The following is a 22233-nucleotide window of genomic DNA, read 5'->3' as shown; positions in this document are numbered from 1 at the left end:
GCTGCGGATCAGTATAGTCTGCTGCTCTGAGAAAAGCTTTCGTTTATTTGAAGAGTCCCAATGATTTAGGCCAGCAGATTTGTGAAATTAGGTCACTGGCTTGCTGGCTACGTAATGCTCTGCAAACATCCAGCTGCCACAGGCAAGCATGGACTACCATCTGAAATCATTCCTGGTTGTGGCTACACACTGTATACTGCACTCTCAGCATTACTAAAATAAGACCTGCTGGGATAGTTGCTTTCAAGGGCCAGCAGGTGGAGTTAGTTGTGCCCAATCAGCTAATCACCTCATTTGTCACACAAATGGGCTGTTTTAATCCAGATTAATGTAACTCAGAGGACACTAATGGGTAAATAGTGTAGATTCCGATTATTAGCCATTTTAAATACTCAGTGGAACTCAAAAGAGAAAGATGGTTTAAAATACCTTTTCTGTTTTTAAAATAGCTTAAAAAGTTTTTGTAAAGATGGTTCTGCTCAAGTAAAATATTGTCTTTTTTGAAAAAACAACTACATCAGGCATTACGAATGATATTGATGCTTGTGGCAGAATATTACAGTAGTTTTGGCATGCCGGAACACATAACATAGGTCTTGATGTATAGTGAAGTACATGGTAAATAGACAGAAACAATACTTGTTTGCTTCTCATACCGGTCACTTCAAGGGTTTTGAACCTGGAGCCAAATTTACAGACACGCTCACCGTCATGCAATACACAGATTGATTGTGGTTAGGGGTGGACCATATCAGATCATATACCATACCGTTAAAAAATAAAAATAAAAACTTGCCCGGAAAATAAATTTTTATCGTGACGCTAAGTCATGGTGTAATATGTGACTCCACTATCACATGCACCAATATTAAAGTTGTCACAGTGAATGCAAACATGGCTGAACCGCCATAAAAAACAAAGAAGAAGCTGGTCAACTGGTCTACAGTCTTGACTGGGCCGTATTTCACAGAATTAGCTTATATATCTACGGTAAGGTAAGGATATACAGTAGCGTCTGTAGTGTTTTGGCCGCTGCAGTTCCCGTACTCGCTGTTTTCTGCCCTGCCTCACCTCGCCTCTCCTCTTCACACAGAAAGTATAGACCAGTCAAACACGACGTAAAAAAACTTTCTGAAACACCGATGTCTTCCCAGAAAATAAATAAATAAATAACTCGCAGCTTTGAGCAAGGTTCCGGGTCACCGATATATATGAAATAGGAGAAGTATTTCCTGACCGTTTTTTCAGCTCCCGGTTGACTGGAAAGCTACTCAGAAACAGTAGCATAGAGAAGAAGCTAGCTAGCTGCAGCCAATCACGTCTGCTAACCCGTAAACATTTAGATAAATTAGTGGAGGCAAGAGCTGAAGCTTCTTCTTACTCTGCATCCCGAATCAGATATATTTTAGGGAAAAGATTAAACAAACTTCACTCATTGTTAGTAAAGCAACGAAAACGGCGCGGCGGGAAGAGAGGAAGGAGGAGGAAATGTCCGTGATAGGTGGAAGAAATGAAAGTGAACCAAGTTCCAGTTGTTGTTGTTGTTGTTGTTGTTTGTTGTTGTTGTTGTTGTTCTTCTTCTTCTTGAAATTTATTGGCAGTTGGCAAAAAATGTTAGGTGAGCATTACCGCCACATACTGGTAAGGAGTGTGGACCACATGACAAAAAAACAAACAAAACAAAACAAAAAACAAACAAACAAAAAAAACCACTATATCCTATTATACAACTTACTCTGTTTCAAAAAATCAAATATAACCTCATATCCTTTGCTTCCCAAGTCCTTTTGCAGTAAATCCAAGTTCCAGGTCATTGCTGGAACTTGGTTTTAAGTTTACTGTGTGAGATATTTTGGAGTTGACCATTTTAAAAAGGACGATTCTTAGTGTTACACATAGGGCTTGCTTTTAAAACAAGTGGAAACCACTTTTTAACATCTTGTAAAGCCAATGCTATGATGAACCACAACAGTTTGTTTATTTGTGTATATATAATTTCATTTGGTAGCTGATTTTAGGCTGTTTTTGTTAGTCAAATTAGTTTACATTTATATTTATCAATTTTGGATTTTCTTTGCATTAGTATTGTGTGATTTTGTATATATTTACTAATTAAAATTTTTAATATGACTTCAAATATATATATATAAAGTAGCCCTCCTCCCCCCAAAAAAGAAAAAGTTGATAATTTGGAATATCATCTGTGATATTGTTATCAAGGTATGTAAAAAATATTTTGTGATATAATTTTGTGACAATATCGCACTTCTCACCCCCGAAATTGAGGTTTAGTGTCTTTCCAAAGGACTGTTAAAATTGAGTCCATAACCTTTTACAACCCTGGTCCTCAAGTAGCCTACACCTGCATTAACCTATTTTATCTAAGATAAGTTCTCAATATTTACAAAATTTTTCTATGACTCCAACCTGAAGCAAAGATATTAATCTCTGCTCTCTGTCCTGACAGGAGATTTGGACTGTCATCCTTTAGATCCTACAGTATGGCATGTAAGTATGAAAGGATTATAATGGCCACTGCTCTGAGTGAATTCCTACTGGAGAATATAAATTAATTTAGAATCACATTTAGTTAAACTAAAATATGTACACGTCATTACTCTGAATAATCTGAACTCTCGTATGCTGTCTTCTTTGTTTTCTATCTTTGCAGCATCCGGTTACGTGGCAGCCGTCCAAAGAGGGTGACCACCTGATTGGACGTATCACATTAAGCAAGAGGTCGGCCATGCCCCGCGAGGCCGGCTCCCTACTGGGCCTCAAAGTGAGAGCACAACTACATTGTTGTTTTGCATTCAGAGAAAACTTTGTCCTTGACTTTGTCCTTAAACTGAAGGTATAAATGTTCTGTTTCCTGAGGAGAAATCTGTGAGATCTGTATTTAAATAGTGTGCTTAAGCCTTAAATTACTCCTACTCAAATCTGATCTAAAGATCAAGGCTGATTGTCACAATACCCATGAAAAGTTGCAAATTAAAAAATGAGTTTGTCACCAGGTGACTATGAAACCATTCAAATGCTGAGCAGATGCATAGACCAAATCAATGTGTGAATGTTGATCTTACACATGGAAATCAACAATGATTTGGAATCAAAACAATAATTTCAGCAAAATAATTGTTGCTGATGAAACAAAACAGAATAACAGCTGAAGCACACAGCTAGAAACTACTGAACAGGCCTGACTTAGGTTCAAGTCTAAGTCCGTGAATAGACTTAGACCTGAACCTTCAGAGACATATAAAGACAATCACAAAGTCGGCCTTCTGTCAGTTGACGATCATTTCTAGCATTAAAGGACTAATGTTACAACAAGATCTAGGGAAACTCGTATATTTATTTTTAGTTTCATTGATTACTGCATACTGTGTGCAGGTTGTTGGAGGAAAGATTACAGAGTCTGGAAGACTTGGGGCGTTTATCACCAAAGTCAAAAAAGGCAGCCTGGCAGATGTTGTGGGACATCTACGTGCAGGTAATAGATTTACACATTGTTTTCAACCAAGAATTATTTTCACATAAGCAGACTCAGTTGTCCTAGTAAGTGATTGCCTTTCTAGGGAATTCTTGAAATTAAGTTGTCTTGTAAACCTACTAGTTACTGGATGTATATTTCCTGCTAAAAATATACAAAATGTTTTTAGTTATTGGATCAAGTTTTTTTATGCCTTAAATTTTTTTACATGTTCTATTTTACTAATATTTTGCGTCTATAACATGGAGAATATATTACAAAGCTTACTACTACAATATCAAGATTCAACTTTTCATATTTCAAAGCTATTTTTATTCAATAAGATGCACTGTCTTCACAAGCAGTGAAGGTCTGGGGGGCCTGAGAAATAATCCTGAATTAGTGAGCATTGCAACCACGTTTGATTTCCCTTTGCGATCAATAAAGTGTTTTTAAATTGAATTGAATTATATGCTTTAACTTTAACACACAGCATAGAGGTCTAGAATTTTAACAACAGTATGAGAATACTTTGAATACTTTAAATATGATTTAATGATTTTAGCAGAAATAAATTAAAATAAATGTAACATTTCTTCCAAGTTGGTATGTAACTTTTATTTTTTTTTAAAAAGCAGAAGTTTTTTTTTACATATTTGGTAAAACTGTCATCATGTCATGACAGTATGTTATGAAACACAGACCCTCCTCCTGACTGGTTGTTTCTGATGGAGATGTGTATTTCTGTAGTCAACACTGGGAGCACTGGGAGAAGGGAGAGGTGCTCATTTTTTTCACAGAATACCTGCCTCATACTATACTGTCACAACATAGTGACAGTTTTAACAAATATGTAGAAAACATTTTTTTTTTTTTTAATAAAAGTTACATATTCCAGCTTAAATGGGATGAGTTTTCTGATCTCCGCTCTCAGCCGTCTAGCCTCATTGTAATGCTTGTTCATATGTTTACAAGTCTCCCTGGCCACACACTAAGGAGATCTGCCCGAGTGGAGGAGATGTAGAGAAGACATTTCATATGGAATAATTTGAGGCATAGTGGTGCTGCAAGATAACAACGTGCTGCGTGGGGAGAGAGTGACTGTGTCTCCACGAGCTAAACCACCAGCTGCTAAACCACCAGCCCAACAGGGAAAACCCTGATGGTCTCTAAAGACAGTCTGCCCCTGATGTCACACTTTTCATCATATAACAGCTTTGTACCTGATACACAAATCAAAACTAAATTCGGATTGCATCATCTGCTGGTAATCTGATTTCCAGGTGACGAGGTCTTACAGTGGAATGGGAAGTCATTGCCAGGAGCAACCAAGAAAGAAGTGTACAACATCATTCTTGAATCCAAAGCTGAACCTCAAGTGGAAATTGTAGTTTCAAGGCCAATAGGGTAAGACTGGTGTTATCAGTATGTAACTATTGCATTTAAAGTAGAGGAGTAACGGAACAGGTTTTATTCTAACAGATGCGTTTGATATCTTTCCTCTTGTATAAAAGCTCCATCAGTCGAATTATGTCCAAAAACCTTTTGAGAAAAGTCTATAGAGCATATCAGTAAGTAGATTTAATGGGTGGAGCCCCTTTACAGTGTGTCCTCCCTAAAATCCTGATGATCCATCAGAAAAATCCTCTTTTCCAGATGTTTCTTTCTTTCCTCTCCTACCCACTGTATTACCTAAGTCTATTTTTATGGATGGCCTTTATATTCTTCACAATTGAGCTGTTTGTTCCACATCATTTTGCAAAAAAGAAACACTTCAATATGATCATAAAAACTGTGAACAACATAGTTATGTCTGAATTTGAATGTGTTCCAACCTGTTACCTTTTACAGAGACATCCCAAGAATCCCAGGGTCCCCACACCCTCCACTAGAATCCAGTAAGTGTTTTTAGCCGTTTGTTGTTGCAGGCCATGAATGGAGAGCAGTGCATTATATGAAGAAGGCGACTTAGAAACACAGTTTTAATTTCTGTGGACAAATACGTTCTTCATTTCAATGTCAAATATATTTAGTACATTTTAAGCTTTTCCTAAAAATCTCATTTAAGTTTTACAAAGGCTTTGAAAAAAAAAAAAATCTGGGCGGGGCGTCTAACAGTGTGGTTAATACACTTCCGGTTATGGCGTCTTACTGAGCAGCTGCTGGGCTCTGAGCTCCGACCAATATACCCTGCATTTAGATATCTAGACCACTGCTAAGATATTTTTCGTACGAGCAAACTCTTTTCAATTCAATTCAACCTGCGAAGATGCCGAGTAAACACAAATTAAAAGCGAAAACAACCAGCAAAGAAGGATCCGAAGGAGACGCTAGCAGCGAAGTGGAAACCGAGCACATGGAGGAGGCTAATGCTAGCTCCCAGACTTTCTGAAGCAATTCAAGCTTTGAAAACTCACTTTACCACGCAACTACGGGAGGTTATAACTTCGAATCAAGAAATGAAAGACACAATTGGAGTATTCCTCGAGAGGCTTACCTCTGCAGAATCCCGCATAAGCAACCTGGAGGACGGCGTCGCCTCGTTAACAGGCAAAGAAGCGTCCATGCAAAAGAAAATCCAGGATCTCGCTTTGAAGGTGGACGAGCTTGAAAACAGAAGCCGGAGATCCAACCTGAGGCTCGTGGGTTTACCCGAGAAGACAGAGCAAGGGGACATCGCAGCTTTTCTGCAGACCTGGCTGATGGAGGTCCTGGGGCGGGACGCCCCCCCCCCCCCCATTATGGAGCGGGCCCACAGGCTGCAGGGCCAGAGAGCTCCTGATTTTATGATCATCATGAAATTCCTAAACTAAACTGATTCACAGCCTTTGGGAATGTCCTGAGATTCAGAATGTTTGGAAGGAGGTTTTGGATAAAATTTCACTTATCGTCGGTACTAAACTCAATCTCTGTCCTAGGTTGTGTGTCTTAGGAATTTTTCCCACTCAAATAAGCAAGGTTAATCAAAAATCTATAATTTATTGTTTGGTGCAGGCTAAATATAGTATAGCCAGGTCCTGGAAATCTGTAACCAGACCCCGATTAAAGACTTGGATGTCTACATTATCAAGCTCTCTTGCCTTGGAGAAACTCACCTTTATGATTAAGGGTAAATATTGTGTGTTCAAAAAGATATGGGAAAAGTTTTTGCTATTCTTGGAAAATATAAATACTCATAATAATGATTGACTGAATGTACTCTAGCTAATTTTGCTTATGTTTATATTCTTATAGTGGTTGTAAGTCTGTTATCGTCATGTTAATTCCAAATGTATTCACTTGCTCAAAAAATGTATGAAACTGAAACACTGATGTCAGGATGCCTAGAACCAGGAAGGACGATGCCATCACCTCGTACCTAGCTTGTGGACTGTGATTAAATCTCTTGGACTAAGTCTCAACTTACACCCCTGAGATAACAAACTTAAAGTACTATGTCTCACTGCAATGTTTGTCACCTTGAATGTTTAAGTTGTTAATGTGTTTTCTTTTGGGTTTTGTTAGGTGTTTTGTGCACTTGTGAATTATTTGTCTGTGTGTCTCTTTTGAAATGTAAAAGACAATAAACAGATTTTGGAAAAAAATCAAACAGTGTGGTTAATAACTTGTAGAGTGGAGAAAGATTTTTGAAGAATTTCAGTTTAAATTTCTTGCACAGCTACAAACTTCAATCTACTCAGATGACTTTATTTTTGATGGAAAAAAGGTGTGTATTTTCATGAAATGTATCTGTTATTGTTGTAAGAATTAGGGGTTTCTATCAAATCCCGCTGCTCCTGGTTAAAATATGTCTCTGACATCAGCAATGTGTTTGAGCTTTGCACATTCCATCTTTATAAATGGTTTTGAATTGCTCAGTATACTTTTCAGAATGAAGTCCTTGCTTTTTCATGGTTCACTTCTTATAAACATGATTTACAGCCCAGGTAACTTAACATGATTGAAAACTCAAAACTATAGTAAACTCAGTGTAAAAAGTATGAATCATGTGTTGTTGGATATCACGAGTCAAAAGGCAGGGACCTTCCGAAACCATCTGCAAAATATTCTCGTTCTTTCTACTGTTTACTCTGTGGTCTTACTTTTACAATATTTCACCAGAACCTTTCTTTTCTGTCTCTCAGCTGGCTCCAGTTCGTTTGAGTCACAGAAGATGGATCGTCCCTCTATATCGGTGATGTCCCCTACCAGTCCTGGCACCCTTCGAGACCTTCCTCTGGTGCTGCCTGGACAGCTTTCTGTAAGTAAAGAAGGAAGTGTTTGGTCTGAGGTTTGACTCTAGTGGAGGGTAACTACATTTCAACATCTTTTAGGTAAAGCTGTGGTACGACAAAGTGGGTCACCAGTTGATTGTCAACGTCCTTCAAGCCATAGACCTGCCACCTCGACCAGACGGCCGACCTCGAAACCCATATGTCAAAATGTATTTCCTGCCGGATCGGAGGTAAGGAGGTTTATTGTATTCTCGCTCTCTTTACCACCCTGCCTTGCATGTATTGGGCTAACAATACCACCCCCCAGCGCTTGTATTATATAAGTATAACATTTACATTTTGCATTTTAAAGGTTATATTATCCGCTTGAACTCATTTTGCTTGTTTTTCTTCTGGGTTCCAGTGACAAGAGTAAACGACGGACTAAAACGGTGAAGAAGAGCTCTGAGCCCAAGTGGAACCAGACTTTCATATATTCCCATGTTCACCGGCGGGACTTCAGGGAGCGCATGCTGGAAATCACTGTCTGGGATCAGCCCAGAGTGCAGGAGGAAGAGAGCGAATTTCTGGGCGAGGTTGGCAATGTCTCACAATGTCCCCATACTGATCACAGAACATAACCTTGCTAAGATGTTGCTGTATTTATAATGAATGAAAAAATACAAATCATGCTGTGCTGACATTTTTTTTTATGTAAATTCTGCCAAAGGACAAAATTTACAGCTGAAAATGTTTTATGTTTTTTTCCTCTCAAGCAATGGTTGTGTGTGTTTGAACAAATTGAAAAGTCCATGCTAAAGTCATTTAAATATTTATTTTATTTTTAACTTAAAAGATGAAAAGTCATTACATCCTTTACAAATATTAGCAAGTTTTCTGTATTAGCTCTTTTCATCCTTCCTTTAAATCTGTGAGAAATTTGGTTGAGTCAGTAATCAGTGTTCTGTTGTTAGCCCAACAAGTAAAAAAACCCCGATTTGTCAAGATTTGAGTCTTTCCACCATTCCGATGACACATAAAACACTTGGTTTTTGATTCTCAGTTCTTCTTCTCCAATATTCTCATCATCTGTCCTTCGACTCTGTCCTGTCAGATCCTAATAGAGCTTGAGACGGCCTTATTGGACGACACCCCCCACTGGTACAAACTCCAGACTCATGACGTGTCCTCCATACCTCTGCCTCAGCCATCTCCATACCTCCCGCGCCGACACGTCCATGGAGACAGTCCAAGCAAGAAACTACAGAGTATGTCCTTCAGGATGCAGTCTTCCACATTTCATTGGACCTGCGATGTGTTTGAGTCTGCACCAGTTAACCTCTCCCTCTTCTGAGCTTTCTCCTTTGTGTCAGGACGTCTCAGCTTTGCCCCGTCTTACCCTGTTTATGTGTGTATGCAGGGTCTCATCGCATCATTGATACAGAGTTTGATGATGGTTTGATAGGTGGGACTAAAGGTGGGTGGGGGGCATGACTACTGAGTTTTTCCTTGTAGTAGCTTGTAATTGTCCAGCACTTGGTGAGAAGCTTCTTCTTGCATCCTTCCTCTCCTCATATAAATAATTTAAAGATCTAATTTGCACCATCATATTAAAATACACAATTCTGTTGTGATTTTTTACTATTCATCATGTCCTGCAGCACAGTCCACAGTAATCCTGTGCCCTTTAGTTTGTACTAACCTTTCTAGAAGCTGCAGTGAGCTGTTTCTCCTCCTCTGCTGGACTGTAGACTTACTGAAGCACTGAGTGCATGTTAGACTGCAGAGCTCTTTTGTTCTCTGCCATTTCTCTCAATCCCCTGCATGTTTTTAGTCCTACAAACTTGTGGCTCACTTCACAGGAGACAACATGCATATGAGGATTACCTCTTTTTTATACTGATATATTTTGCTTTTTATGTTTTACTTTTTTGACCAGCAGTAAATGTCTTTGTTGTTTGTCTGTTTCTGCAGTAGCTTTAGTTCTCACCAGTCTAATGTGCACCTGATTACTGAGTCGTATATGTTCAAAGTTAATTTTGCCTTTTTTAGATGCCATAAGAGTGTTGTTTGTGACTAGAGGAGCACTAGTATGCTCATTGCCAGTATGAAAAAGATGGCAGACCAAAAACCAATTCCACATGAAGTCGATGCTCATGGTTGTCTGCAATGTTTTTCATTTAATGAAAAATCCTTCTTTGTACAACCATCACCAGAGACTCCAGGCCCCAGAAAAAAAGCAGACTCAGAGAGTCAGTAAATTTATTTAGAAGAAATAAAGTTACTGGTTTTTCCCGTGTATAGTACACAGGAAAAACCAGTGTTTTGATACACAAAACACAGGTTTTGTGTGTTTGGTGTATCAAAAACACACAAAACCTGAGAAAAAGCTAACATCAACAGAAAAAGCTAACATCAACCGAAAAATAGTAGAGAAACCTGAAAGATAACCAGGTAGCATAATGATTGGGGAGGGTAATAACTAAGCAATTTCAGGTGAACTGACTCCAAATGGAAGATATTATCAAGGAACTGGAAGCTAGAAAGAACAGGTATTTTTAATGGCTGAAAATATTTACTCATTAAGACAAAAAGACCTACTCAAAATACATAAACCCCCAGAAGACTTAACAGAGATCCACTAAAAATGCATAATACTTTACCCAGTTTAGAACCAAAACATTTCTGTCTAAATTAATACATGTCTTTTCTGGACAAGGAAGCAGGAAGAAACAGGCACCTGTTTGCTGTTTCCTGTTTGATTGGATTCAACACCTTTCACTATGTAATATATTATAAACTAGAATTAAATAACACTTATGTTCATTTCTTCAGAAATACATGTTTAAATGAAGCTACAACAGGTTATTTGAATCCAGAACTATGGCTTTTTAACTTTATTTGATCGCTTGGCCAAAAAAACAGCTTTATCTGTAAATAAGTTACAACTTTAAATGTTTGATTAGTAATTCATCTGGTGCTACATACATTTTTAAATCTCTAGCCTGAAAGAGGCACTGCAGAAACAGTCAGGCACTTGATTTGCTTGTAAAACATCTTGATGTGATGTTCTACATCCAGCAAAAGATTTGCATCTGTAGTAGTAGCAGTAGTTGTTGTAGCAGTAGTGAATTGAATACCTCTTTTAACTGATGCATCATTTATAAATGAAATGAAAAGGTTTGATCTGAGTGGGTTCACTTTTTCTTGATTGTGAATTTATGTTTGCATCCATATAAATCCCCGAAGGATGTTTTTTTGGTCATGCGTGTCCACATCCTGTGTTTGTGCGAAGGTGGAGAGCGAAACTCCCGTGAGAGAGATCGGAGCAGCACGTTGGCTGTCCCAGATCAGCAGCGCCCCATCCAGCACCGCTCCCGCTCCGTGTCTCCTCACAGAGAGGACTCCTGCAGGGCTCGGTCTCGGCCCCCACACGTGCCCATGCAAAGGTCAGCTTCCCAGAACAGTGTCTCACGTTGCCTTTTATTTCTGCATGTAGTCATAACTTCCTACTTTTGATAAATTCAAGTGAACTATGTGGGTTTTTTCCCTCTCTTTTTTATTTATTTATTTATTTTTTTTACAATTCATTGCGTTGAACTGTATCAGCAACTTCTTTCAAGAATAGATCTAATTTAAAGACCACATAAAACATACATAATGTTCAGATGACATTTCGCCCATATTGTGTTATTATATGTCACAGAATCTGTGGTAATTCAGATTCTTGAAAGGTGATTGAGATGCGTCTATTAATATTCTTGTGACATGGTTCCTCAGTTAAAGTTAAAAATGCTTAGCTACAGCGTCTTGTAAAATATGTATACCCTTTGAACTTTTCTTTACATTTTGTCACATTACAACAAAGTTCAATGTATTTTATAAAAATTAAATGTAATAAACCAACACAAAGCAGAGCAGTGAATGCCATCAAAGTGGAAAGATGGTGTGTGGTTTTTAATTAAATTTTGCAAATGCAATTCTTAAAAAGGTTCAATGCATGTGTATTCAGCACCTCTTCTTCTAATGTATCCAAAATAAAGCCCCAACGTGTGACCAGTTACATTCAGAGATAATCTAGTAAAAAGACACCATCTGTGAGTAATTTATTCTTAGAATAAACCTAGCTTTTCTGTGAATGCCTCAGAGGTTTCCAAGGGAACATTAGTGAACAAAGAGCATCATGTAGACTAAGAAACACAGCAGACAGGTCAGGTAGAAAGATGTGGAGAGGTTTAAAGGAGAGTTAGGGTATCGAACAATAGTCCAACTATTAAGGATCTCATGGAGGACTGTTCATTCAAACAACTGAAAAAGGAGCAAGTACTGCAAATCTACAAACATGTGGGTTTTTGTCCATCTAAACTGACAAGGCAGGCAAAGGAGAGCATTAGTAGAGAAACTACCAGAAGTCCCATGGCAGATCAACTGTTCAGTTTAGAGAAATTGTTGTCAGTGAAACTACATGCTTCACAAATTTGACCCTTGTGGAAGAGTGGTAAGAAAATCTTTGGGAAGACTTAAATTTTGTTTATCCCTTTATTTTAATTTTTTACAAAGGGGCTTAATATAGCTTAATGTGGAAAAGTCTGAGTGACACTTTGCAAGTCGCTGTATCTCAGACATCAGGACTTGTTCTTTGTATCCCTGTTAAGATACTGATAATCAAGAAAATTTGATTTTTTCGTTGTTTCTTATTTGTAGTAATCAATATCTTTCAGTCAGAATCCATAGTGTATTAAATAAATATGTAGTGGATTACATATATTTTAATGTAAATGCTTTTAATTTTCTTCAGGAGTTTGGATGAGATTCACCAAAACCGCAACCACTCACATTCCCCAACACACTACCACGAGTCCTCCCTGAAGCACCAGCGCTCCGGCGACTCAGACTATGAGTATTCAGAGGACAGGTAAACTAACATTGGGATGTCTTGAAACTATAGAGTGAAGAAATGTGTAAAACAGTAATTTATCAGTAACTGCTCACAACATTTTACGCTACAAAACCCTAAAATTGTAAAACGTTTGATTTGTTTTGTGAAGGTTGCCTCTTAATTTGCTTAATTGTTTTTTGTTTTGTTTGTTATTTCCTTCCACCAAACTAATTCTACTAATACGTCTGACTGTGTTTGTCTTAGACATAACTGTAATATGAAAAATATTTTTCCTGCTTTCTATCATTCATAAATCCACTTTGCTCATCTGCATTGCCATCCTGTTTTTTTTTGGTGTGTTCTCCTGGGTCGTTTTTCATTCGTTCACTCATCGTCATGGCACTGACAGTGAGGTCCTGGAGATGAACAGATCAATTCGAGGCGGGAGTGCAGAGTGCCTACATACCAACAGGTACAAACACCATTCAGCTGTGTTTTAATGGTTGCCATCATACCTTAACAACTTCATCTTAACAGAAGTTTTTTGGTGTATAAGGAATGAGTTGAATGTTTTCTGCATCTGCATGAAATCAAAGGATTTTGCATTTGTGCCTAGGTGCTGCAGCATACTTTGAATTTCTTTTCCAGAATTCTTTTAGATTTTCACTACTGCCTTTATAAAAAAAAAAACAACACAAAACACATGAATCAATATAAAATTGGATTAGAAGCCTACCCTCTCCATGAGCTGAAAGAAGACAAAGCTTTCTTTCTCATTTCCCAGCATTTTCTCTGAGATATTTTCTCTATTTTCCGCTTTTTTCTTGTCTTGCTTTCAATGTGCATGATTTCTACTCGTTCAACCAGGAGCATAGGTAGATACAGCAACACGCTCCCCCCCAAAATGCCCCTTTTAGTAAATGGTATCCATAAAGACATTTACAGGTAAGCGTTTTACACTCGGAAGGCAATCTTGTCTTTCCTTCCTTACTCTGTGCTTGTCTTATTTCAATTACTCATTTGTGAATCTTTGTGGTACAACAAGCCTCCCACTGTGTTTTTGTTGTGGTCAGAATGTTGCAGAAGCCGGTCTGGATTAATTCACCCATCACCAATTTCTACACCTATTTCATACCTATGTGTTGCCCTTTCATTTCTTCCTGCTACAATTTCAATGTTGTTGTTATCAATCAATCAATCAATCAATCAATCAATCAATCAATCAATCAATCAATCAATCAATCAATCAATCAATCAATCAATCAATCAATCAATCAATCACATTTATTGGAGCAATATAGTGTTGCTTTTGATTTATTAAAGAAATGCTCTTTAAATCAAACACAATTTGTACCATTTGTTGGTCTCAATATATTGATGCTCAGTACAGATCGTCTCTTTGCAAATAGCTTCCAAACACTTTGCATATGAAAAAAATGGCTATTTATTTCAAATGTTTACATTTGGGGTCTCAAAATTCCGAACAGCAAATGTCCGAATTATAAGTGCCAGTTCTACTGAATATTTCATTCCTTGACACGGAAAACTAGTTGTCAGCGAAACACTCAACATGTTCAAAACATGTTCTATACCATCTTACCTGGAGCTGTGTGTTAGAGAGCTGAAACGAAATGAGGCAATGAGGTCTCAGTTTAGCATTGGTTAACTTAGCAATGGGGTGTAATCATACAAATCAAGAACACATCGGTTAATTTACTGACTCAGGCTTATTAGTTAAGAACCAATATACAACCACTACAAAATGGAGATGAGTATCTGAGAAAATATATAAAGTATAATGTAGCAAGTATGAGAATAATTATGAAACATTTCTTTCAAACAAGAAAAGATGCTAAAATTGAATTTGAAAAGTTAGAGATATATGGTGCTACAAGGCAGTGTCACGTAGGTCTGAAGGCAAAGCTTGCTAAACTAGTCATTGCACTTATATATCTAGGAGATATTGACTGTAGTATCCATTTCCATACTCTTAGCTTTTCCATTTTTTCCATATCTGACTCAGCTTAAAATTAATCTGTCATTATTTGCACTACTACACTCATTGCTCATAACTACCATGAGGCAAAAACTCTCATATTAAACAGAATAAACTTCCCAGCTATAACCTTTTAAATTATATGTACGTACATTATACAAATCTACAGTATTGTTTTCTCTCAAGAAATAGCTCTGTAGATTATATTATGTAATAAGCATTACACATAATCTCCAACTAGAGATAAACTATCTCTATGGCTTTATGTAATGAAATCCTTGCTCTGAAGTTGCAGATGGAATTTAGTTTAGCTCATGTGTTCATTTAGTATTTCCTTTATCTTAAAAATCTGAAGGCGATCTGAGCTTACAGAAAACTCAACTGCACTGAATAATATGTCTTTATGTAGCTACAGTGCTGATTTTCCACATGATCATAAAACTAATTTTATTGTCAGACATTAATAACCTGAAAGAATACAAACAAACAATTTTCAAATGAGGATTTCATTTATAACGTGGAAAACTTAACAAAATCAGTCTAACCCTAAGTGAAAAAGCCATCATCTTTTAAAACTGGTTGTGCTATCTGTGGTAGCAACAACTGCCATCAAGAATGTGATAAGTGGCAAGGAAATGTTTACACCACAGTGAAGGAACCTGCTACGGCCTCTCAGTCATATTTAAGTTGAGACTTTGACTAGGTGGAGTTTAGATTTATGACCTTCCACAGTCAATTAAATATGTGGTAATCTTGGCAATATTTACAAGCAGGTTGTGTGAGCAATTTTTATTTTAATGCATTCATGTGCTTCCATCAGTTTGCCTTAGAAGTATTATAATGCAGAGTGGAAAGGAGAAGAAGGCCATTGTGTAAGTCGATATAGAGGAGGGAACTTCTGGATGTTGCCAAAGGCACTGGATGTTGATGCTTTAAGGTATATAAGGTATCTTGAGATGTGCAATAGATGTGACTAAAATCTCAAACCCTGATCCCCATAGTCCTCTAGTCGAGCAAGTCCTTTCTGTTGGGGGCAAAGATTGGGGAATGCTGCTTTACATATTGTGCTGGGTTTGTTTTTAACTGAATGAGTTTGCAATGTGCTCTTAGAACAATTTTATGAAGCCTCCTGTTCCTGGGAAAAATTATCACTGTTCTCTGTTTTCTCAATTTCTGGACTGTGGCTGTAATTGCATTTTCCAGATATATTTCAATTACGTTTTTCTCATCTGTTCCTGAATTGCTTCAGATTGTGGGTATAATGCTTTCTGTAATATTTTAAGGGATTTCTTAATTGTGGATGTCTGGATAATAATCAGATCTCTGTGTGGCTTGCATAATTGAACTCAGCTTTCCAAAAAATGTGACTAATCACAGTTAACTCATGATTTAACAAAGGAATAGTATGGTTCACATTGCGGCATGTTGGTTTGGCTTGTTTCTTTTTCCTCAGTAAATAAAATTACTTTTGTCTGATACTGAAATTAGTTTGATGATCTGATGCATTTAGGTGCAAAGAAAAACCAAAAACAGAAAAAAAGAAAAGAAAAACAAACCTTATTTATTAGTTTATATGTTATATGTTATAAACATTTGTTCAGTGCACCTGATGCTTGATGTTGTGATGCAGATTTTCATTTCTTAACTCCACCTTCACCTGTTGAGTTGCTGCTGCACTCTGTCACTTGCATGTGTCATTTGGTTTTCCTTTGCCTTTCTTTGCATGCGGGTGTTTGGTACACAGCTCCACGCTCCCTGCATGCTTAAAGAGTAAGCCATATACCAGACAAGAGGGGGGCGGCATCTTGCCTCGTAGCATCCTCACACACCGTGTTCTCAGGTTCACAGACGAGGTCACGGTTAGGTAAGAACAGAGCGAATTTCACACATTTCCACTCTCATTCTGTCACCATTCTGAAACATGGTTTTACTCTCGACTGACAGCTAATTCTAACATGTGAAGCATTGCACCAGTTTTAAATTAATGATCTACTTTTGTAATTAACAGTACATTAAAAGAAATCTGCACACAGCTTTTAAAATGTGAGGTTTTTTTTTAATTTAAAGAAGTTAAACCAAGATAAACCATTTCATTTTCTATCTTTAAATATTAGCTATAACCTGTAAAACTCAAAGGAAAAAATATACTAACGCTGTTTAGGAGAGATATAGATTGTTAACCAAACAGTACTGTGTTTTTTTAAGGTTGCATACTCTTTTAAAGCTGTACATATGCCTTTGCTCAGGGTCACCCACCACATTTAGACTTATAGAGTAAACACTTGGCATCTTGTCGAACGCCTCTGGTCAAACTCACATATGTGTGGTCTAGTAGGTTTTTCCTTAAACTTCCTGACAACTCCTTCCAAAAGTTAAACACAAGCACACAATGAAGCATGGTGGTGGTAGCATAATGCTTTGTCATGTTTTTATTTTGTAGCTTGGACTGAAGTATTAGTTAGGATGGCGAGAGTAATGGACAATTTAAAAAAAGAAAAGTTTCCAATTTTGCAACAAAACTTCCAAAGTTCTAAGACAGCTGACAATAAAAAAAAAAAAATTCAGCACAAAGATGAATGTAAGCACACATCCAAATCAAGAGTAAAATTCTACCCAGGAGACAAATTGCATCTGAAATGCTGAAATTGAATCAAAAGTTGTTTCAATTTAGTATTAGTGCAAAGGTGTGTAATCAGGTTGTGTAAATTTCTATGTTTCTGTTTTTCTCAAAAAGATGTAAGTTAATGTTTTAATTGAGTTTTACAGGTTTATGTCACCTTTAAAGTGGAAGGACTTATGAAATGGTTTACCGTGTACTTATTAAATGTTTTATTTCTATATTTGTTTTTTACATCACACAAACTTTGCACTGTAATTGGATGTATAGGTAAATTACTGGTGTTGAGATTTAAACAAGTCATTATCTAATAACATCTACAACTAATATTTAGATTTAAGATGAGTAGATTTAGATTTTTTGCTTTGAGCATCAAAACACCTGGCCAAATGGAAACAAATTTCTTCCTACTGTATAAGCCTAATTCGTACCAGTACTTAAGACAAGAAAAACAAATATCTAGAAAGAAACAGCAGTATTTGTTTATTTATTTTTTTTCGACACTAAAATTGAGAGACAAGAAATGAGATGATGAAGACGTAACCACGGAACCCATAAAATCTTAGGCAGCTTTGTCTTACCTTTTGTTTTACTAGCATTTTTAATGTGAAAAGATTGGAGATGTTAAGAAACGAAGCTACAAATTTGGAATGTATTAATCCCAATTTACAAATATTTATTAGAATAAAACTTGCAACAATTACTTTATTATAATTCTAAATCTTTAGAGATCGTGAAGCGCTATTTCATTCAAAATAGAAAAAGGAATAATGTTAATAAATATTCCATCAAAATAAAATCACAAATTAAGTCTATTATGAAATACATAATGAAATAAAAATGTGATTGACAAAGTAATCTATGCATTAAAAATATACATTGTTTTTATTTCATCAGGGCATATATTTACTTGGAGTGTTTATTATTTATTTATTAATAACAGTATTAATGTTTTTAATGCTGTATAAAATGACCCTTCACTGTTGCTACTTTTGGTTTAGAATTCAAACAATTAGATCATATTTTACATTTTTTATTACTATGCAGTTTGGAGGAGTTTTTACTCAAGTTTATTTTAACACCATTATCTCATATGAGCCCACGACTACTTATCATTGCTGCTATTTCAGGGTTAATTCACTGACTATGGTGAATAAAAGAAACTATTCAATTGAACCCCAGCTAAATTAGTTGGTTTGTTTTTCTGTCCTTTTGTGGAAATGCATTTGTGTTTATGTGTTGTGTTATTTGCATTTGTAAACATGATCCAATTACTTCTAAGTTTGCCTGTTTCCATGTCGCTGCATGTTCTTTGTTTAGTTGCAAGATTGCCACTTTCAACACTTAGGTCATGCGATGTTATACGATGGCATCCATTTAAAGGCACTTGATGTCAGAAAGTGAAATGGGACAAACACACAGACGTATACAAATATCTGTGAACCAATTACGAACTCATACAAACCAATCCTTCTGCCTCTGACACCTGGTTTCCATGCTAACTCATCAGCCTACCATCTCAGTGATCTCCCAGCGTTTGGTTGCTAGGAATGACTTGCTATGATAAGTGTAACAGCAGAGCCATTACATGTTACTGTATTGTCTGATTCTACCTCTCCCCCCACCACCACCTTCTTAAATCTCTGTCTCTACTCTTCTTATGTCTGTCCTTTCTCTCTCCTTCCTGCATTTTAATAAAACACTCTACTCTTTATCATCACACATTGGATCTAGCTGATTTTGTTTTTCATCTTTGTTTCTCTGCCTTGTTCTTCTGCCATTTTGTGGCGTTGCAGCGATCTGCAGCCATCCCTGGACAGAGTGAGGAGTGCCAGCACCACATGTCTGAGACCAGACACCAACTTTCACTCCTCTGACAGAGACAGGTATCCGACAAAAAATGTGCAATGTGTGACTCAGGCAGCTTTACAGTGACTTTACGTATGTGCGTTTACAAGGATGATGTGATCCAGTATTTATTGTTTTAAAGATGTTCCATGTTTTCACCTCATCTCATATCATGTGCCCTGCCCCTTATAACTACACATTTTCTCTCCAAATTCGCACAAGAATGCTTTATGAAGAATATGAAAAACCTTTCTCTCCAAGCAACTGGCATCTATGGATGTCAATAGGTCCAGATTAACCTTTACAGAAATAGTAGCTCTGGTATTTAAATACTTACTTACACTTTCCCAACACTGTTGAATTGAAGAACTGAAGAATCATAAAGTTGGGCTTTTATAGCAAACCTAATTTGTTTAAACATGATTTCAGTTCTATATTGTGCTGTGGAAAGTTATCTCAGTTCACATTGGTGGAGTCCTTCAGATATAGTTTTCAGGTTATGTGTTCACATGTAAATGAGCTGGTATGAAAATTAAAAGTACAGACAAACACATATGATGAACTTTTTCTCAAGCTGCGTCTTAGTAGTTCTGATGGTTCATGTCTCTTCTAGCTTTCTGATACTGTGCCATGAAGTGTGCACATTCATGGCCTTTACTAACAAAATTTCCTGGTGTTCTCACCCTGGAACGCTCCTCCTTCTCCTGCCCCTCTAGGTGCTCCAATTCTTTGCCCCGCAGGACTCCCCCAAGCCCCAGGATCTTAGTAGAGCATGTGGCCCCAGAGGAAGAGAGGTATATCAGGCCTGCCCTCCCATCTGCTTTCTCCCTACTTCTTGCTTGCTTTGCTTTGCTGCTCAAACCTCCTTGACTTTTCCTTCTGGAAGCATTTCCTGTTGCTTAGAGCTCAAGCTTGATATAACGTATCACAAACCTTGAGATCGATGCTGTTTCGTTCCCTTTTGTCGTAAAGACTTGTGGTCTAAAGCTATGTAACTCCATATTTATTCTGCTGTAGCTGCTTCTCTGCTGAACTCCCACTGTCATTTTTAACACTACTTTGGCTTTAAAGCACTTTATTTGGTTCAACATTGTTATTAGGGAAGAAAAAGAGTTTACATGATGTGCAGTTCTCAGTTAAATTGCTTTCATAATCCTCCCTAAAAAAGTACAGCATCAGTTTTAGGATCTTAGTTTTTTTTAATCCTCAGGCAACATTCAGTGCACATCTAAGGGGTGGCTGCTTTCCACACATTTCTTTGTCTTCCTCTATTTTTTGGTTGTCAAAACAGGGAGAGTATTAATTCATCCAGTCTAAACTGTCTGTGGGAAAGCAGAAAGTGTCTTGAACTGGACAGGTAAGATCATTTTTGCATTCATTCATTCATTCATTCATTCATTTGATCAGTTTCCTCTCTCATTTTTATCATCACTTCATTCTTAATGACTATGAACATCTAAACTGGTTGGTGAGATCTTTAAGTATGCAGCACTACATATGACATTGAATTGGCCCAGACAATCAGCACAAAATCTGTGTGATATAAATCATTTTCAACAAGCCATCTTTAAAAAAAATTTAAACAACTCCTTTTATGTTTACATATATTTTACATTTTTTGAGAGATGCCTGCCTCATGGACTATCAGAGACAAACTTCCCAGATTTTTGAAAATGTTTTTAATCTAAATCTGCCACAAGTGTGAATAATTGTTGACTTAATAGTAATTAAAATGAAATGAACTGTTTATTCAAAGTTTTTTCATCAGATTTTAGCAGCCTTTATAACGTTAATATTTTAATAAAAAGTTTTAGAACACAATTCTTTAATAAAGTCTACCAGTTTTATTGTATAATGTGATACAATGCAATACGACATAATAAAATAAAGTGGATCTACAACTGATCTCACAACTCTGTGGCCCCTATTAGAGGTGAATGTAAGAAGGTTTGGTAAGTGTGGTGAGTGTGATAGACAAATAATGTGAGATGAATCCAAGTTGAACCTATGAGATTACAAAATACCCCCCATGTCCGGTTGTGTAGTTTGCATTCACAGGCAAACTGACATTTGATAATGATATCATGTGATAAGAGGACAATTAATTTCATCATGTAGCAGTCCCCACCTTCAGGGAGCCTACAGTCGTGCGATTAGGTCATTTGCAGTTTAAACTTACATGCTGAATGTTTACAGCCATCTGTTGAACCTCAAACAGCTCCTGGTATGTTTGGTGCGAACTTCATCATGAGATGGTCAGAGCTGCTACAAAATGGAGCAGCAGCCATAATGTTTTTCCTGACAGATACCAAATTCATTTCTGATGTTGTGGGTTTTGATTTTGAGTCTTTCTGATGTTATTTATAAGGACTAGAGAGCAAATTTTTCTGTGGGTTCTGAGACAGAGGTAGATGTTTTTAATACAAAGATAATAAAATATATGAATAAAAGATTTTCCCAATCTTATGCATCACACAATATGTCCCTAAAATGTAACAGATCTTTATACAACGCAAAAAATTTGCCTCGAAGCTCATGCCGTTCACTGATGCATTTAAGGGCTAAATATGGTGAAAGTGTTTCATTTTGTTCCAGTTAATTAAGTAGGAAAGTAGAATCTCAATACAATTTTTACGCAATTGATTGGTGCAGCGATTGTAAAAAAAAAAAAACCTGTTAGATGTGAATACTAAGAGTCTTACCCTAATGTCTGTAAAATTATTTCTTAGTTCACAATAGTCAAAATCACAGTAACATGTATTTGATGGGTTGTTGTATGAAACACCGGACCTCGAGAGGAGTGAAACTTTGTGCAACATTTTTCTTGAGGTATTTTTTTTTTGCTCTCTTTAGATAGTTTGATATTCTTTTTTGTATCTTTTTTTTTAATTTGCTGCCAGCAGTCGAATTCAGCCCACCTCTATCCTAAGGGGCAGTAGAAGAAGAGGGGGCCCCCTCAGGCCCTTTGTACAGACAGTGCTGTCTGGTTCCTGTCCTAACTCGCCGCGCCCGGACAGGTGCATGTTGGTATCTATGTTGATCTTTTCCTCCCCCTATGTGTGCTTCTGTTGATGTTTTCAAGCAGGTATGTTTTTTCCCATGTGCTCTTCTAGGATGTGTGTTGACTATGTAGAGAACATACCTAGAAAATTGTCCTTTACTCCTTTTCCTTTTCTCCTAACTTTATTGTCTAACTTTTCTGCAGATGTCATTTTGTTGCTCCTGTGA

At 37.0% G+C, this 22233-nt stretch overlaps 1 protein-coding gene across 10 annotated transcripts in view; it reads left to right on the top strand.

Moving 5' to 3' along the window:
* The window catches only part of LOC102223557 (regulating synaptic membrane exocytosis protein 1-like), a 68062-nt gene that overhangs the window by 33638 nt on the left and 12191 nt on the right, over window positions 1–22233 (top strand). Inside the window, exons 7-25 of one of the 10 annotated variants that reach the window (XM_023333527.1) lie at window positions 2468–2508; window positions 2672–2782; window positions 3394–3493; window positions 4756–4879; window positions 5324–5370; window positions 7597–7712; window positions 7786–7916; window positions 8090–8261; window positions 8780–8933; window positions 9086–9142; window positions 10961–11114; window positions 12464–12580; window positions 12954–13016; window positions 13412–13489; window positions 16285–16404; window positions 18954–19043; window positions 19722–19799; window positions 20297–20362; window positions 21906–22022. In XM_023333527.1, coding sequence (XP_023189295.1) covers window positions 2468–2508; window positions 2672–2782; window positions 3394–3493; window positions 4756–4879; window positions 5324–5370; window positions 7597–7712; window positions 7786–7916; window positions 8090–8261; window positions 8780–8933; window positions 9086–9142; window positions 10961–11114; window positions 12464–12580; window positions 12954–13016; window positions 13412–13489; window positions 16285–16404; window positions 18954–19043; window positions 19722–19799; window positions 20297–20362; window positions 21906–22022 — 1936 coding nt within the window. Of the gene's footprint in view, window positions 1–2467; window positions 2509–2671; window positions 2783–3393; window positions 3494–4755; window positions 4880–5323; window positions 5371–7596; window positions 7713–7785; window positions 7917–8089; window positions 8262–8779; window positions 8934–9085; window positions 9143–10960; window positions 11115–12463; window positions 12581–12953; window positions 13017–13411; window positions 13490–16284; window positions 16405–18953; window positions 19044–19721; window positions 19800–20296; window positions 20363–21905; window positions 22029–22233 lie in introns of all 10 variants that reach the window. The other 9 variants (XM_023333517.1, XM_023333518.1, XM_023333519.1 and 6 more) reach the window with 9 other exon arrangements.

This window comes from Xiphophorus maculatus, chromosome 5 (genome assembly GCF_002775205.1).
Source record: "Xiphophorus maculatus strain JP 163 A chromosome 5, X_maculatus-5.0-male, whole genome shotgun sequence".
Taxonomy (NCBI): Eukaryota; Metazoa; Chordata; class Actinopteri; order Cyprinodontiformes; family Poeciliidae; genus Xiphophorus; species Xiphophorus maculatus.
Note: the sequence above shows the minus strand (reverse complement) of the source record. Positions and strands in the feature narration are given on the sequence as shown.